Genomic DNA, 17321 nt, shown 5'->3' on the forward strand with positions numbered 1-17321 from the left:
GATGTTTTACCTAAGAGGATGAGAACTGTGGAAATACTGGGTCGAATGTATATCTTCTCGTGTTTATGGTAGTGCAGGGAACAGGAATAACAGACAGGATGACTAGTTGAAGATGTCACATGTCTGAATTAAAGAGGTAGTATCCTCTGCTTGATAGCAGGAGATAGAACATTGACACCATTAATGTGGGTATTCCAGTCACTGATTAAATGAGTCACATGATTTTCTATACATATCCTATATATATAGCATTCCAGAATAAAACACTTAGACATCTTTTGAAGGGAGCCAGGGAATTTGGAAAGTCTGGGTACCTCACTGGCCAGAATTGGGATCCACAGTTAATATAAGAGGTAGAACTAGACCCAGGACCAAGAATCAAGTTGATCGTAGGTACTAACAGTAATGACAGGTGTAGGGGCAGGCCAGGTGCAGGAGGTGTGTAGAGGCTGGTGGTGATGCAACCAGGTCAAGGTTCAGAAGTCCATCAAGCACACGGACAATGAAAATAAAAGCAGGAGAGACCAAAAACCGGTATGCAGTTTGGGTCATGAAGTAATTACAGTACTTTCTTTCTTGTCTGGAGCCCAGTCTTACTGAGTGGACAGCCTGAGAGCTCACAGATAGACTGAATCAACCAGATTAGGAAAGTGGTGTGTGGGCTCTGCTGACTAGTGGGAGTGAGTGAGATCAGAGGGAAGGTGGATCTGAAGATGATTATTGAAGAGATCACGAACAGGCACGTAGAACTCTTTAATGTGAGCGATCCAGATTTAGAAAAAAAGGGATGAGCAAGTAGCTCAAATTAAGCAAAGTAGTCGGAAACCTTGTGCCCCCCTTTTTTGCCAGAGGATAAAGAGTAGTGACATGTTTAAGACTGGTTCTGTATCGAACCAATAAAAGGTTTCTATACACATGCCTTTTTATTCTTTAGTATTTCACCAACTATTTATTGGGTTCCTAATTTGAAAGCTCACAAAGTACCTGATCAGTGGTCAGTAAATACTTATTGAGTATGCTCTACGTTCGTAGCACTGTTCAGGTATAGTCTTCACTGCTCATGTCTGCCATTTAACTGTGAGTTAATAGCCATTGTCACTGCCGTGGGGACAGGATCGGAAGCATAATGCCATGGCAGCACCCTGCTTGTTTGCTCCCTGTAGGAGTGATGTTCCAAACGATTGAAGTGCCATGTTAAAGGTTACATTATTTAAAATTATTACACATCACTTTGGATAAAAATTTTTAAAATAAGCTTTATTCATTATCACAATTGTTATAATCGATGATAATTTGATATCTTTATTTGATTTTGTTCTTGATAATGGATAAAAATCTTCATTGTAGAAAATTGCAGAAAACATGATGAACAAAATTAAAAGCATCCATGATACCACTTCATAGAAATAATCACTATTAATGGAAGGAAATTTAACTTTGGATGGCGAGCATACAATGCAATATAAAAATGATTTATCGAATTGTGCACTTGAAACATGTAATTTTATTAATTAATGTCACCCTAATAAATTTAATAAAAGAAAAATAAAAAATTCAAAAACAAAATGAAACAAAAAATGATTTGGGTGTATTCTTTATGTAGCCTTCTTCCCCTCACCACATACCCTGTATTTTAACAAAATTGCAATGGTATCATGTATAAAGTTTTGTATCCTGATTCTTTTTACTTACCACTGATTACATGAGGAACATTTTGTCCCATCCTTAGCTCTACTTCAATGACTATGTAATTCTACTCACGACCTTCAACCTTTAGGTTATTTAAAATATTTTCCTATCATAGCTATCTTTATGCATAAATTTGTCTGCATCTCTTGTTATTTCATTAATGTGGATTCCTAGAAATGTGATTATTAGTTAAAACATACCAGATATACTTCTAGAAGGAAGGGCCACTTGGCAGTTTATGATTTCACTGGATCCCCAGGTTAACTCCACAGATAATGAAGTGAGGAGGGAACATACAGCTGCTGACTAGGAGTGAACATGGCCTATGACCTGGGGACTTGAGTGACCCAGAACTCTTGCTGGGTCATGGTCTGCTATCTTAATTGGTCCCTTGTTCAAGGGAAGAGGATGAAATTACCAGATAATATGTGTCAGAGCCATAGTTGCCATGTGCTTAATAGTCTAAGGGTTTTTGTGTGTGAAGATGAGAACTAACACTACCTTTGTGATATCTTATCAGTTATTGCTACTTACTTGCCGTTGGTATTATGAAACTGCAGTTTTTCTCATAGTGTTCCAGTATTCATTTAACCTTTCAGATTCAACTTTCCAAAAAGGTTTCAATCTGTGCTAGCTAAATTAGATTTAATTTTTAAAAATCCTAGTTCTAAATTAGTAGTTGCCAGGGGCTGGGGAGCAGTGAATGAGATAGGAATGACTATAAAAAGGCAGAACGAGGGATTGTCATGGTTTCGGAACTGTTTTGTATCTTGACTGTGGTGCACACATGAACCTGCACGTGTGATAAAATTGCATAGAACTAAATAAACACAGAGAAAACTGGGGGAAATCTGAATAGGATTGGTAGATTGTTTCTGTGGTGGTATTTTGATTGTGATATTATGCTATTGCTTTATAAGATAGTATCATTAGGGGAAACTGGGTAAAGGATACATGGGATCTTGCTGTATTCTTTCTTACAGTTGCATGAGAATCTGCAGTAAAAATGTCAATTAAAATATTTTTTCTAGTTCTGAAAATGGGTAATTTTTTGGTAGTGTGGTGTTTTTACTCAATGACAAATTCGAAATCAGGTTGATATTAACAAGTACTACATTTTATCCATGTTTTTTCTCAGCAAGTTTGTCTGCTTGAACAGAAGAAACGAGTGCTTTTAAAAAATTTCCCTATAAGTTTTTAAAAATGTGAAATAATATTTTTTCCTCTCTCTTTCAGCCATGAAGACTTTGAATTTATTTCAGGAACAAGGATGCGCAAACTCGCTCGAGATGGCCAGAAGCCCCCTGAAGGTTTCATGGCTCCCAAGGCCTGGACTGTGCTGATGGAATACTACAAATCCTTGGAGAAAGCTTAAGCTGCTAACCTGTCCCTCCATCTTTGGCACTTCACTGAGTAACCAGAGGGGATCACGTAGTTACTGTTGGCATTTCTTTGTGGTGGTATCTGTCTGGACTCACTTTCTAAAAACCATTTTCCATAACTAGCATCAATTTTGGTCTGCCTTGTGAATAAGTTCTGTTTTGAACTAGTGTAACACACAGACTGCTGGTTTTAATGTATCTTTTCCACTTATTATAGTTAATATTCCTACAATACAATTTTAAAATCTTGTCTTTATATATTATGTTTATGCATCTTTCTCATGAATTTTTCAAGCTGTTACATTAGTTGTAACCAGTAGTATACATTGAATCTCACTTTTCATCCCTTGGGTGGGGAGGGGGAAAGTCTACTAACCAATAAACTTGGCTAGACCTTGTTTTGGGAATTTTACAAGACATTCTGTAGCAAGTAGATTTTTTTCTACATAGAAAATATAAACTTTCTTCCTTCAGATCAGCTATTGATCTGGCATCTGTTATAATCTATAGTATTCCTATAATCTCTGTAAGCCATGAATGAACTTTCTTTATTCAATAAAATTAAGTCTCTGGCTTCTTATTTCTTTGATTCTGTGTGTGTGTGTGTGTGTGTGTGTGTGTGTGTGTGTGTGTGTGTGTGTGTGTGTGTATTTTTTACCAGATATGCTTTCCTCTCTGTGAGAAATTTCTGGTGGAAGAGGGATATTACGGGCATTTTTCATTACTAGAATCTAATAATTAGTTTCTATCTCTGTTTCAAGTGAATGTTTTTAATATGTATTTTTTTATTTTTCAGTTACAGTTGGCATACAATATTGTATTAGTTTCTTGTATACAACATAGTGATTAGACATTTATATAATTTACAAAGTAATAATCCCAGTAAATCTAGTACCCACCTGACACTATACATAGTTATTACAATATTATTGACTATATTCTCCATTATATTTTACATGCCCATGACTATTTTGTAATCCCTGATATGTATTTCCTAATCCCTTCCCCTTTTTCACTCACTCCCAACCGCCTTCCCATATGGCAACCATCAAAATATTCTCTGTAGCTATGTAATTTGTTTCTGTTTTGTTTGTTTATTTTGTTCTTTAGATTCCAAAGATAGGCAGTGGCATTTCTCTTTTTCTGTCTGACTTACTCCACTCCGCACACTACCCTCTAGGTCTATCCATGTTTTTGCAGATGGCAAGATTTCATTCTTTTTTATGGCTGATTAATATTCCCTTGTATATATGTACCACCTCTTCTTTATCCATTCATCCATTAATGGACACCTGAGGTGCCTCCATATCTTGGCTGTCGTAGATAATGCTGCAATGAACATACGGATTTACATATTCCTTTAAAATATTGTTTGGGTTTTTGTTTTTTTTTTGATAAATATCCAGAAGTGGGATTACTGACTCTTTCCTTGTCTCTTGCTATAGTCTTTGTTTTTAAAGTCTGTTTTGTCTGGTATAAGTACTGCTACCCCAGATTTTTTTTTTCACTTGCATTTTATGAAATATTTTTCATTCCTTTACTTTTAGTCTGTGTTTCTTTTATATGAAGTAAGTTTCCTATAAGCATCATATGTAAAGGACTTGTTTTCTTATTCATTCAGCCATACTATCTTTTGATTGGAACATTTATTTACATTTAAAGTAATTATTGATATGTAGTTATTGCCATTTTATTATTTATATTTTTTATCTTTTTTTCTTAAAGGTCTCTAACATTTCTTGTGACACTGATTTGGTGTTGATAAACTTTAGCCTATCCAAAAACTAAGCCTCTTTTCCCAAATATCTCTCCAAAATTCTTAAACACCTAAGATAGTCGTATCAGTAATAGAGAGTTATAGAGGGAGGTAGGGGATGTTAATTAGTCCATATGGGGTGGGGGCAACATATCAATTTTGAGTTTGTAGAATAACCTAAAGTTGAATATTCAAGTGGAGATGCTTATTTAGAAGCTGGATATACAATTTTGTTTGAGATGTCAACACTTTTAAATTGTAATCATACTTTCTATTATGAAATAATCTTACATGATCTAGCTTGAAGAATTCAGCAAGATAAAGAGATGGCAGATTGTATTATCATTAGGACAAAAGGGAATACGATACTACTAGGGAAAAAAAATAAAAGGAAATTCCAAATAAAAAGGCTAAAATGGATCATAGAGGGAACCAATTATAGTGAGAAAGTTAATAAGTAGAAAAAAGGAAACTGAGTAGATGTTTTCTAGTAGATAGATAGATTCACTAGTGGATACTGAATAAAAACATTAGGTGATGTAGAGGATATTAGGATGGATATGTTGATAAAAAAAAATAGAGGTGATAATTGATATTACTCTTTTGGTGCCACATTATCTAGATCTCTTTAGTTAGGGAGAACACCTTTATGTAAGTCTACAAAGGATGAAGGCCCCATGTAGTCTGCCCAACCACAGACTGCTAAGGTATGGCCTAGCATGTCAACTCAACTAATTCAGAAACTCCCACCTGAAGTATTGAATGTATAGGAAGTAATGCAAAGATGGAGACAGAGTGAATCATGATTTTGTGGTGGCAATGAGAGAGTCAAGATCTTGAGGGTAGTGAGTGTCCAATGGAGATGGTACACATTGCAACTGGGTCTCTCCTGCAGAAGTGGTATCCTATTTAGAATTTGTCAACGGCATGACCTTGGCCGAGTCCTCAACACCAACCTCTTTTCATTCCTGACCAGTATCTAAACCTCATTCTCTTGCATTTTCCAACATTACTTAAGATATCCAACAGCCTTTCCATAATTTTTTTTTGTTATTCTAAATTATCTGGAGTTTATCGTTTGCCACCAAATACCCTAATTGTAACAGGTGGGATGTGAAAAAATATGTATTCCACATAAAAACCATGTTACTGCTAAATTCAAGGTGATTTTTACAGTCAGCAGCATTAAAAGTTGAAAATATAGAAAAACTGTTTTTGAAAACTTGGCACTCAGAAAACTTAATGTCTTTTCAAAACTGTAAAAATATAAACTCAAAAACAAGAACGTGAGAACATGAAGAGAAATCAAGATTAACAGTGTTCGAGTGAAATATGGTCTGAACAGTAACTTCTGTTCTATTGTAATTGTCCTTTTCGAGTTTAACTCCTACTGTGCTCTCTGGCCTTCAACCTACCAGATGGACATAATGAAAAAAACATGATTCTAGGCCCTTGTGCCGTTGGGATCAGCCACCCACTTCTGTGCTCCGGAGAGATGGGGAAGCAAATGAAAGCACCCAGTGATCTCTACCAGCCCACAGGTTGGTATGTGTGCGTTTAATCTACAAATCTGATATACACAGAAATTGTTTTTCCTCTTCCCAGTTCACAAAAATGAGCCCAAACCTATCTTTAAAACATTCAACCCTGACACCAAACCTCTCCTGCCAAGTGGTCTTGGAAATCTCAGTGCCATTTTAATCTATCCATCAGCTGGAAAAGTGAATGGAAAAATAATAATTTTTTAAAGGAAGGAGGAAAAGAAAGTGCAATCATCTTGGCAGAAATATAATGTTTTAAATCTTTCAAGTCTCTATTCCACTATAATAATCAAGACCATATATTTGAATTTCATTGCCATCCAAAAGGGGACCTATTATGTCTATCTCTTGGAAGTCAGCATTCAATTACTTTATCAGGAAAAATTCGGAAGTCATGCTTCTCACATATGGTATATTTTTATTAGCTCATGTGTATCCAGGGGTGGATTGGCTCACAAAGTAAAGTATTTGCCCACTAGGACTTTTATTTGTGGGCTATGTTTCTTAGAGGGCTGACAACTCTCTTTGGTTATTTCTGCTGGATTCCATCCATTCCCTATCCCTGAATGTAATTATATATAAGTTCGGAAAAAACGTCCTGCCCACCTAACCCTCAGTCAGTCTTTCCTGGACCGAGATGAAAGCTGGCCTCCCTAAAGCTATGTATATGAGGGCATATCTTTGAACAGGGGTGTGTCAAGATTAAAACCTCCCCTCCTTATCCTGATTTCCTGCTTCCCCAGATTCACAAGGAAATGGCACCAGAATTTAGGTACTAGATTTGAGGAACCGAAGTAGGAAACACAGAAAATGTCATCATGGACCTTTATCTCTGGTCCCCTGCCAGCACTGAGCATCCATAATGATCTGCTTTTGTTAAGAAAAGGAAAACATCTCTTGAAATGAATTAGAACACTGACTCCCTTACTGCTTGGCCTCCAACAACTCTGGTGTAGCCTCCTTGAGAAGTGTGTGTTTTCCCCAAGAGCTTAACTACTTCTCTGGCCCCAGAAAATGTAGGCATCTGTTCAAAGCAAACATGCAGCTCCAGGGCCTTGCTGCACAGTCAGGTCCCCAAGAAAAAACAGCCTAATTTGAGTAATCCAAAGGAAGCCCTGACTTATGTCCAACCCAGCTAGATCACTGCCTGGCTGCCCAGCTCCTGCCCCAAATGGCTTTCAGCCTCAGTGTGTGACTCTGCTATTTTGTGCCATCTAGGGAGATATATATATATATATATATGAACTTGACTTTCGATATGTCATGGGCAAATTCCAATGGGCAACCAACAAAGAATTTTGAGTGAGAAATAAAAGTTTATATATCCAGGAGATGTTTGGGCTTAAGCAGAGGCACAAGCTTAAAAAGTATAGTTTTGAGGTTAAGTACTCAGGCTCTGAAGTCATTCTTGACCAATTCCTTGTTGGTTGTATGACCTTTGGCTTCGTGAAGCCTCAATTTCCTTATCTGTGAATTGAAGGTTATAGTCAGGAATTTGTGTAAAGTACTGCTCTCGTATTATTATTTAAAAATACAATCATTTGACCAAGAAACAATGATACCTATGTTTATGAGACTAGACCTTGTAATCTTTGTTTCATAATACAATTTTCTAGCTCACCGAGCAAATTACTGAATACCGATGTATGTTAGATACAAATCTAAAGGCATTCAAGGCACAGTATCCCTGGTTCGGCCACAATTTTTTCTTTCACTTTTCTTTGTGTCTAACTCCTATGTTTCCTAGGTTAAGAAAACCAGTACATTGTTACAAAGAGAAAGAATACACACTTTTGCCTAAAGCAAGCGTAGACTAACTGAAATGCAAAAGAAAAATCATTGAGAAAACAATAGCACTTTTGGAAGTGGAATCAAGTGAAGGATATGCCTTACCGTATGAGAATGGAGGATTAGAAAGGTAGCTTATTCTCAAAGTTAAGTTTATGGGGAAGGTCTGCTTTGATGTGGTCATTAATTATGCTTTGATGTGGTCATTAATTATGTTACAGCTGCATTTTACAAGTGTTACACTTTTCATATAGAAGCTGAATTGAGCTTGTCGACACCTCTGATTAAAGCATCACATCTTAAACATATATGATTTTAGATTGGAACTATAAGTGGTACTTCATGTACTAAGTAATTATTTGAATCTTCTGTGGATGTAATGGGTATTAAGATTTTAGTACTATAAAATACAAAATTATGTAATACTTCTCAGAGTTTTCCACATAGTTTCCCGTCCCCCCCCCCCACACTCATATAGTCAAAAAAAATCTCATAGTTAAGAGTGGAATGATAAATAAAGCATAGCATAAAATTTAAATTTATCTTGAATAAAAATAATCAAAATCTTAATCGCATTTACTGAGTGCTTACTCTTTTATTTGTTAGACACTGGTAATTGTTTTAGGTGTTTTATTTTGTTTAATGCTTGTAACAATAACTGGCATAGTAAGGAATATTAAGAAAGGAGAAGGAAGAAACAAAGGTTTTAAAAAAATTGAAGAAGAGTATAAATTTTTAGAAGAGAAATTAAATTAAACTTCTATAGAGAGATTGGTATGAGATAAATGTGCAAAAACCGAAATCACAAATGTGCAAAAGTCAAAATCTCTGTATTAATAATAATTGACTACAAATGAAAATGTCTGTCGGAGAAGGTCCTAGAGGGGATATGACCACCACTTTACCCGTAAGCCCTACCTCACCCCCACCCCTACCCCCACCCCACCCCCCATCCTTAGAGTGGACACTGACCACGGTTCCCACAGTGAGAGCCATTTCCGGAACACAACCTTCAGAGAGCAATGTGTGGTTGAGACCATCTGGACGTGTATGTGACTCAACCACATTAAGGCCTCTATATAAACTCAAGATTCTGGTGGCAGAGTCTGGAGATCTACTCGTCTTTTGGCAAATAAGACAAACCTCGTATATAAGTCCCCTTGCTTATTAAACCGCCTACCAAGTTGGAGTGGCCTGCCCCTTTCTTTAGTCTCTCTTTGCCCTCAGTGTATGGAAGCTGGTTTCAGATTTCTCCGGAGAAACTTTCAAGTTTGCAAACCAACAACGTCTCATCCCAGTAAAGATATCATACAACCTATAAAGTGTTTAGGAACAAAATTAAGAAAAGAAACAGGATCTGCTTTAATACAACAATAAAATTTTATGAAAGGACATAAAGCAAGGTTTAAAAAAAAATGGAACAATACACCATGGTCCTAGGGGAAAAGACTTGATATCATACAAATGTCAGTCTCCCTAAAATTAACAAACGTTCAAGGCAATTAAAACCTCACTGCATGACTTTTAGGGGGAATTAGATAAAATATTCTACCAGTTCATTTGGAATAATAAATACCAAGAATAGGCAAGAAAATTATGAGAAAGAAGTAAGGGGAAACTTAACTTACCAGCTGACCCAGACTGATGAAAAGTAATTAGTTATTTTATACCACTCAGTTTTGGGGTGTTGTTATACAGCAATAACTAATCAATGTTATTGTTATACAGCAATAACTAATCAATACAAAGATTATAGCTCATATATCATATTAAATTATGCTTATCAGCTGATGATGGCTGGAGAAAATTGGGTTGTGGTAAAGGGAAAGAAAAATAAAGGAATCCAGAGTAGGAGCTAGAAGCTTTATGACTGGAAGGATCAATGATAGAATCAATTAGGATAGTAGTGGCAAGATATGAAATGCAATTAGGCAACAGTGCATATTGAAAATATAGCATTGAGTTACTGAACCATAAAACAGACTATATTCTTGATAAAATAACAGAAAAACAGATAAGCAAAATTCTCTAGACAAGGAATCAGCAAACTGTGATGTGGCTCACTGCCTGTTTTTGTAAATAAGTGTTGTTGGAACATAGCTACACACATTTTGTCTACATATTATCTATGGCAGCTTCTGTGCTCCAACCACAGAGTTGAGTCATGAGACAGAAACCTTATGGCCTGAAAAGCGGAAAATATTCACTGTCTGCCCCTTTTCAGGAAAAGTGTGCTGATGCTTGCTCTAGGCTGACAATGACTTCCTCCGCATAAAGTTCCCACATCAGCGTTTGTACTACAAGGAGGGGGCAGGGTTGAGGAATGGAGAAATACACACAATATTTGGCTTGTATATCCCACTCTTCTGTTTCCTTTTCTGACTTAGAGGAGAGCGAGAGAATAGGGGGAGATAGCAAAGGGGAAGAAACCCAGAACCTTCAACACCACAAAGTCAAAGAAATCAGGGTGGTACATGCTCATTTGCCTCCTATTAAGGGATTGAGATTGCATGGCCCAATAATTGTCAGCCATCCATTCTGGTTTGATTTTGGGCTATGTTGACTGTTTACTGAATAGATGAGAGTTTTTAGCATCATGTCGATTCAGCAACATTTCTCTGGTAATAAGAACTAAACTTTTGTGAATATAAATAATTATATTTTTAAAGTAGATATTTTGGGTTTGTTAAGATATTTGAAAGCAGCTGGCACTTAGTAAGTGATACATAAATGTTTATTCTAAATTTTCTTTTTGTGGTCTTCCCATGTTTTCTCATCAGAGCCTGCCTCCTCTCTGATTTAGCACTGGAGGGGGCGATGGGGATGTAGATCATAGCTACAGCAGGAACAAACACCAGTGTAAGCACTACGACCTGGTCCCCCAACTCTGTGGTACAGCACATGGCAGGCAGTCAGCTGGTGCTGTGACATGTAGGATTCCAGATATTCACATTTATATATAACCTTAAACATCACCAAGTTTTAAGTGCACTTTTCAGTCTTGTGAGGAAAAAAATGGTGGGGTAGGGGGGCAACATATACAGGCTTATACTCATAATCCAATGAGTATGTTTTGGTATTAAGAGCTAGAATGAGAGAATATGGCCAAACACATGAAGATTGATCTGGCCCGGAGTGATGGGCTTTGGAGCTTCCTGGCAAGCATGGCATGGAGTACGTCAAGGCTCTGAAGTTCTCCTTCGTCTTCTATTTTAAGTATTCAGATCCACATGCCAGGGAAGATTGAACAAGAGAGGTTGGTCTCATGCCTGGAGCTGTCCTATCAGCTTTGTCTTACTGTATTTCTATTTTCATCCATCTGGGTCCAGGACCATGCACAGGGAAGAAGTAATTGCAAAGAAACCTGTCACTTTCTCTTTTACAGAATATATAGAGGGGCAGCAACAGTGATCAACCAATGGGGCTGTTTCTACTGTCTTTCTTGTGGAGTTTTAGTGAAGCTTGAGAAGAAAAAAAGAGTTGTTCTAGATCCTTTCTGCTTAATTAAGCTACCTTCTCCCCAGCGATTCAGATACTCAATCCTAGTTTATTGATCTCTGGAATTCATGTTCATTTAGACAGGGTTTAAAATCAGGGCTATGTGGATAGGTATAATAGCTTTCATGAACCTCCTGAAATTATCTGGAAAAAAACTGCATGTGTGTGTATGTGTGCTTTTTTTCTGGCTTTCAGCTGATTCTCAGAGGCCTCTGTATCCTCCCCCTAAAATGCCCGAGACTCGCTAGTTAAAATGATATCTGCCCCATAAGTCTGGATCTCACTATTGGACATCACTGCTATATTGTTTAGAGGGATTAGTTACTCTTACTCTTATTTATAGCTAATTGTATTTCTGTAACCCTACATGTATAATTTAATGAATTTCAGAATCCTGGCTCCCCTCCTTTCTGACTATGTGCCTTAGGCGAAGTTACTTAAGCTCCACATGCCTCTGTTTCTTTAGTTGAGCAAGAAATGATAATCCTTCTGTACAAGATTCATAGGAGGCTTTGAAGAAGTACGTCTTTTGAAATTTGAAAGTAAGTTGCCTTGGCAAATATAAGTATTGTTAAGTCACGATTGTATAAAAGTCTTCTCAAGCTAGACAGCAGTCTATTTTTTTAAAAAAAAATTAATGAGTGCTAAGTAGAAAAAATAGAAACATTAGGTAAAACATGAATAAAAGAAATCAGCTATAGCCTCACTCCCCACACTCACTTTTCCCCCCATACAACCCACAATCGCTTTTAACATTTTATTTATATCTTTCAAGTCTTGTTTCCACAGAGTTTTTGAAAAGCATCGTCATAATTATACTATATATATAAGTAGATCAGATAGTTTATAAACATAATTTCTTTAAGCCATTTTCCTTATTGTTAGATTTTAGGTTGTATTAATTTCTAAAGTATTAATACATTTTTTATGAATATCATTAAAAATAAAATATTTTTATTTTTATTAGGTAGATTTCCAAAGGTGGAATTTGAGCACCAGAGAGTATTAGTAATTTTCTTAAGATTCTTGATATGTAATTGGATCCCCAAATTATTTTTTTCCAACTTTACATTCTACAAGGAAACACGCTTACAGAAAAGTGCAAGCATGGTTCATTTCTCATCTATTTATTACAAAGAAATCACCAGATTACTTAATTACTTACATTGCCATTGTTTAACCACGGTCTTTTTTTTTTTTTTTTTTTTTTTTTTTGGAAAGTCACTTCTTTGATTTTATTTATAGTTTTATCACTGAAGCAAATATCCCTAAACCTTAGAGTTTGGTTTACCTGGCTTTTCAAACTTTATGTATATATTATACGCCACCACACAGGACGTATTCTTTTATCTGGATTCTTATGCTTGGTTTTATGTTTCTGAGACTCATTCCTGTCGTCACATGTAGTTGGTAAGTTGTTCATTTTTATTGTCATAAAGTCTCCCCATCTGGGTAACAATTATTAGCTGTGGTCTACCCTCTTCACATTACAATACCTGCAGGGGTTGTGTATTTTATATTTCTTTATAAAGAAAGAAAAGAAAAGTTTGGGTATCTACTTTAGTTTAGACACCAAAATTCTGAATGTTTGTGTGTTACATGCATATGCTTCAGTTTTATATGTGGTGTGTTCAATGAGACAAATAACTAATATGTAACATGTAAAGATAATCTATGTTCTGAATTCTTGCTCCTTAGTTTGAAAATACAAGGTTATACAGGTGTGTGTGTGTGTGTGTGTGTGTGTGTGTGTGTGTGTGTGTTTCATATCTATGGAAACCTCCTTTTTTCTTCCATGGAGAGAAAAATATATATACATTTGTTTTAGAAAGTAGATTGTCAGTTCCATATATATATATATATATGACTTAAAAACAGAAACAAACTTTTTTATTTATAAAGTACAAGGATATTGAAGCAGATGCCTTCCTTATCTTCTTTGTGTCTTAAGCAGATCCAACTTTATGTACTGATTCATTTAAAATAGACCTTTCTTCCACTCATATGTTTGCAAATGGGGACATGATAGATTTTAAGAAATAGCAGCACCTCCACTATCATTCTCTCTTTACCTATGAATGATGACTTTTTGTATCTTTCACAGCATTAAGGTCTAAATTAGAAGTGTCACCAAACAAGGTCTCAGCAAGTTTGAGCACATTTTCATCCGCAAAGTTCACGAAAGTGAGCTTATTTATTCACTAAGTGGTGACTGTGCGTTTTGTGGTGAAACAGAAGGCCTTGCAGACTCTGCGTCAGGAACTTCATCCACTTCTGAAAGCTTCCCTAGTACATGTCCATGTCTGTGTGTCCATTTTTCGACTCCAAGGAAAAATAAATCAGAACTTTCTGTTTATTAACTGTATTTAAACAATTAACACAATCTCAGTACTTGCTGAGCATGCAATAAATATTTGGAAGTTGTTACTCTAGGCTACCGAGTCCTGGCGGTCAGCATCTGTGCAAACAACATTTTTCACAGCATCCACAAGCTTACGTAAGAGTTCTGGCAACATTACAAAGGCCTTCTCACCACCATGGTGCTTGCTGACATTCAGAGGGAAAATGAGCAATCTTTTGATTTTGTTAATCCATTGATGCTCAAGATTCCAATGAAATCAGTCCCCAAAATGAGGAAGCAATTAAAGTTTGCTAATTTCCAGGGTGTAAGAAAGGAAATGGATACTTTGTTTGTAGTATTTAAGACAGGGTGATCAGTAAATCCTCACTGCCCTGAATTATTGAAATAAAATGACATATAACCTTCTTAACTTCCAAAATTCATTTCTAAAGCTCAGATGTTCTGTATAACAAATGCCTACTTAGCGCTCATTCCCCATTACTTTTAATAAGAAATAAAGTATGATATCATAGAGGAAGAAAACTTTTTCCTTCTTCTCTTCTAGGTTTTTTGGCTAGTCTAATAGTTAAATTGACATAAAACAGATTAACAGGAGAAAAACAAGTTTAACTTTGTATATCTATCTATCTATCTATCTATCATCTATCTATTATTATCTATCTATACATACATACGTATGTACATACATACATACATACATACATGCATACATAGAAACTTATAGAAATATGAGACTCAAAGAAGTGATGAAGGAAGCTTTTATACTTTTTAGAGAAGGAAACGATAAATTTGTGAAGAATTGACAAGACAAAGGGGTTTCAGTTTGGGGGAGTGTATTAGTGAAGAATTAACAATATTTGGTGTTACACGCACACCCTTCTTGACCCTAAATTTCCTATCTCTGGTGGAGAGGGTACTCTCTGACCTCTGGTACAGGGAGGGCAGCTTTTACATGGGATATTTTCTTCTGTTTTCAGGGGGACGGAAGAGGCTCAGAGTGTCCTTCTTGCACCAGCTGTTTTCTAAGTAACGTTAATTTAAAATAATCAATTCACCAAAGTGGCATATTTTGGGCGACATGTTCTGCTCTCATTCAGTACACCATCCCCTCCGCACCAATTTCCTTAAATGGAACTAAACAATAATTATGTATGTTACTTATGCACATAGGTAATAGATAAGTAATAGACTGTGAAATGCCTACAATATTGTTTCCTGATCATCTAACAATAGAAATAATGGCTAATAAATAGTTTCATGCATGCAGTAAGATATTGCACTTCCCTTTTGTTAGAACTCTTCAGCTTTTATGAAAGTCTGAGGAGTCTGACATTTTAACACCGTATTTGGAATTATAGAATTTTCCTATGTCTTTTAGTTTAATATGTTGTAACGAGAGTGATGTTAATTTGTGTCAACTCGACTGGGCTAAAAGGATTCCCAGATAGCTGGTTATAAAACATTGTTTCTGGGTATATCTGTGAACTTGTTTCTGGAGTAGGTTAGCATTTGAATTGTAGATGAGTAAAGGTTGACTCACCAACACAAGTGGTACCATCCAATTCTCTGAGGTCCTGATAGAACATAAAGGCAGAGAAAAGGCTAATTTGCTCTGTTTGAACTGAAACAGCCATCTTTCCCTGCACTGTGACATCAGCACTCCTGGTTCTTTGGCCTTTAGACTCTGGCCATGACTTACACCAGTGGATCCCTGATGCTTAAGCCTTTGGACTTAGACTTACATCACTGGCCTCCCTGTTTCTCAGGACTTTAGACGCAGACTGAACACCATCAGCTTTCCTGGGTCTCAAACTTGTAGACAGCAGATCATGGAATTCCTTGGATTCCATAATCATGTGAGCCAATTTCTGTAATAAATCTCTCTCTCTCTCTCTCTCTCTCTCTCTCATATATATACATATATCTAAATATAATATATATAATATATGTCAGTATGTATACACACACATATACACTAACTTAGTTCTGTTTCTCTGGAGAACCCTAACACAATGAGTTTTAGGGATATAAATACACACACATTCTTTCTACGAAAGCATCAGTCAAAATAAGTGGTGCCGAAAGATGCGTATGTTCCATGAAAGTTGGGTATTAAAAAACAAAAGTTTTTCCACCATAAAATATTAGCCAGGGAGACGTTCTGTGGGGTATGAATGTACAATTGCATTTTAAATGCATAGTCATTAATTGATTCAATTTTGATACTTGAGTGTTTGCAATTATTAAGTGATCTGAGGAATAGGCATTTTACATTACAGACATGCAGGTGCCATTTCAAAATGGAACCAATTCCTTTTCTATTTCTGTTCTCCCTAATCTCCTGAACCCTTTAGCCTGTCCACAAAATAGAAATAGTGTGGCTTGAGATTTTGTTCCTTTTACCCACCTATGGGCATATGGAACAATTGAGCACCTAACTATAAGGAGGAAGGGTGGAACCAGGAACTGCTACTCGACAGCATTTCTTGCTGGTTTTCAGGAGCAAACCTCTATCTGACTAATGCTGGCATAGTAACATCGGCAAGTGACATTTCCCAGTGTGGATAGATTTGAAAAAAAAAAACCACTATCTTTGAAGCCAAACAGACTCGATTTCTTTTTTATTTCTTTAAAAAAATTTTATTAATTAAAATATACCCAACATACAATATCATATTAGTTTTAGGTATACACCAATAGTTATTAAAAATTTATATACCTAACAGACATGGTTTCAAATCCCAGTTTCCCCATTTATAAGGTATGTGACCTTCAGCAAGCTACTGAACCTCTAAGATTTATTTTCTTTGTCTATTAAAAGAGAATTAGGTATACCTTCTTCAGAGGGTTATGATAAGGACTAAATGACACAGTTAACTTTTAAAAATCAATACAAACCTATCCCTTAATAGACTGTGATGGTTAATTTTATGTGTCAACATGGACTATATTTTCAATGAGATTAACATTTAAATCTGTGAATTTGAGGTCACCAGATTGTCCTCCATGTGGGTGGGCTTCAGCCAATCAGTCAAAGGCATGAATAGAACAAAAACACCAGCCTAGCCAAGCAAGAGGGAATTCTCGGTCATACTGCTTTTGGACTTCATCCACACTGTCGGCTCTCCTGGGTCTCCAGCCTGCTGGCCTTCACTGCAGATTTAGACTTGTCAGTTTCCATAACTGCATGAGCCAATTCCTTATGATAAATCTCCTTATATGTACATCCTGCTGGTTCTGTTTTTCTGGAGAACTCCGACTAATCCATAGACCCATAATAAACTAGGGGCTCAAACGTGGGAGTT

General features: G+C 36.3%; 1 protein-coding gene across 2 annotated transcripts in view; it reads left to right on the forward strand.

Moving 5' to 3' along the window:
- The window catches only part of PAPSS1 (3'-phosphoadenosine 5'-phosphosulfate synthase 1), an 80626-nt gene extending 76975 nt beyond the window's left edge, over nucleotides 1-3651 (forward strand). The window contains exon 12 of one of the 2 annotated variants that reach the window (XM_016160832.2): nucleotides 2926-3651. In XM_016160832.2, the coding sequence (XP_016016318.1) occupies nucleotides 2926-3064 (139 nt within the window). In that variant the 3' untranslated portion in view covers nucleotides 3065-3651. The remainder of the gene's footprint in view (nucleotides 1-2925) is intronic. The other variant, XM_016160833.2, reaches the window with a different exon arrangement.
- The last annotated feature ends 13670 nt before the right edge of the window (nucleotides 3652-17321 follow it).

The sequence above is a fragment of the Rousettus aegyptiacus genome, unplaced genomic scaffold, assembly GCF_014176215.1.
Source record: "Rousettus aegyptiacus isolate mRouAeg1 unplaced genomic scaffold, mRouAeg1.p scaffold_m13_p_10, whole genome shotgun sequence".
NCBI classification, from domain to species: domain Eukaryota; kingdom Metazoa; phylum Chordata; class Mammalia; order Chiroptera; family Pteropodidae; genus Rousettus; species Rousettus aegyptiacus.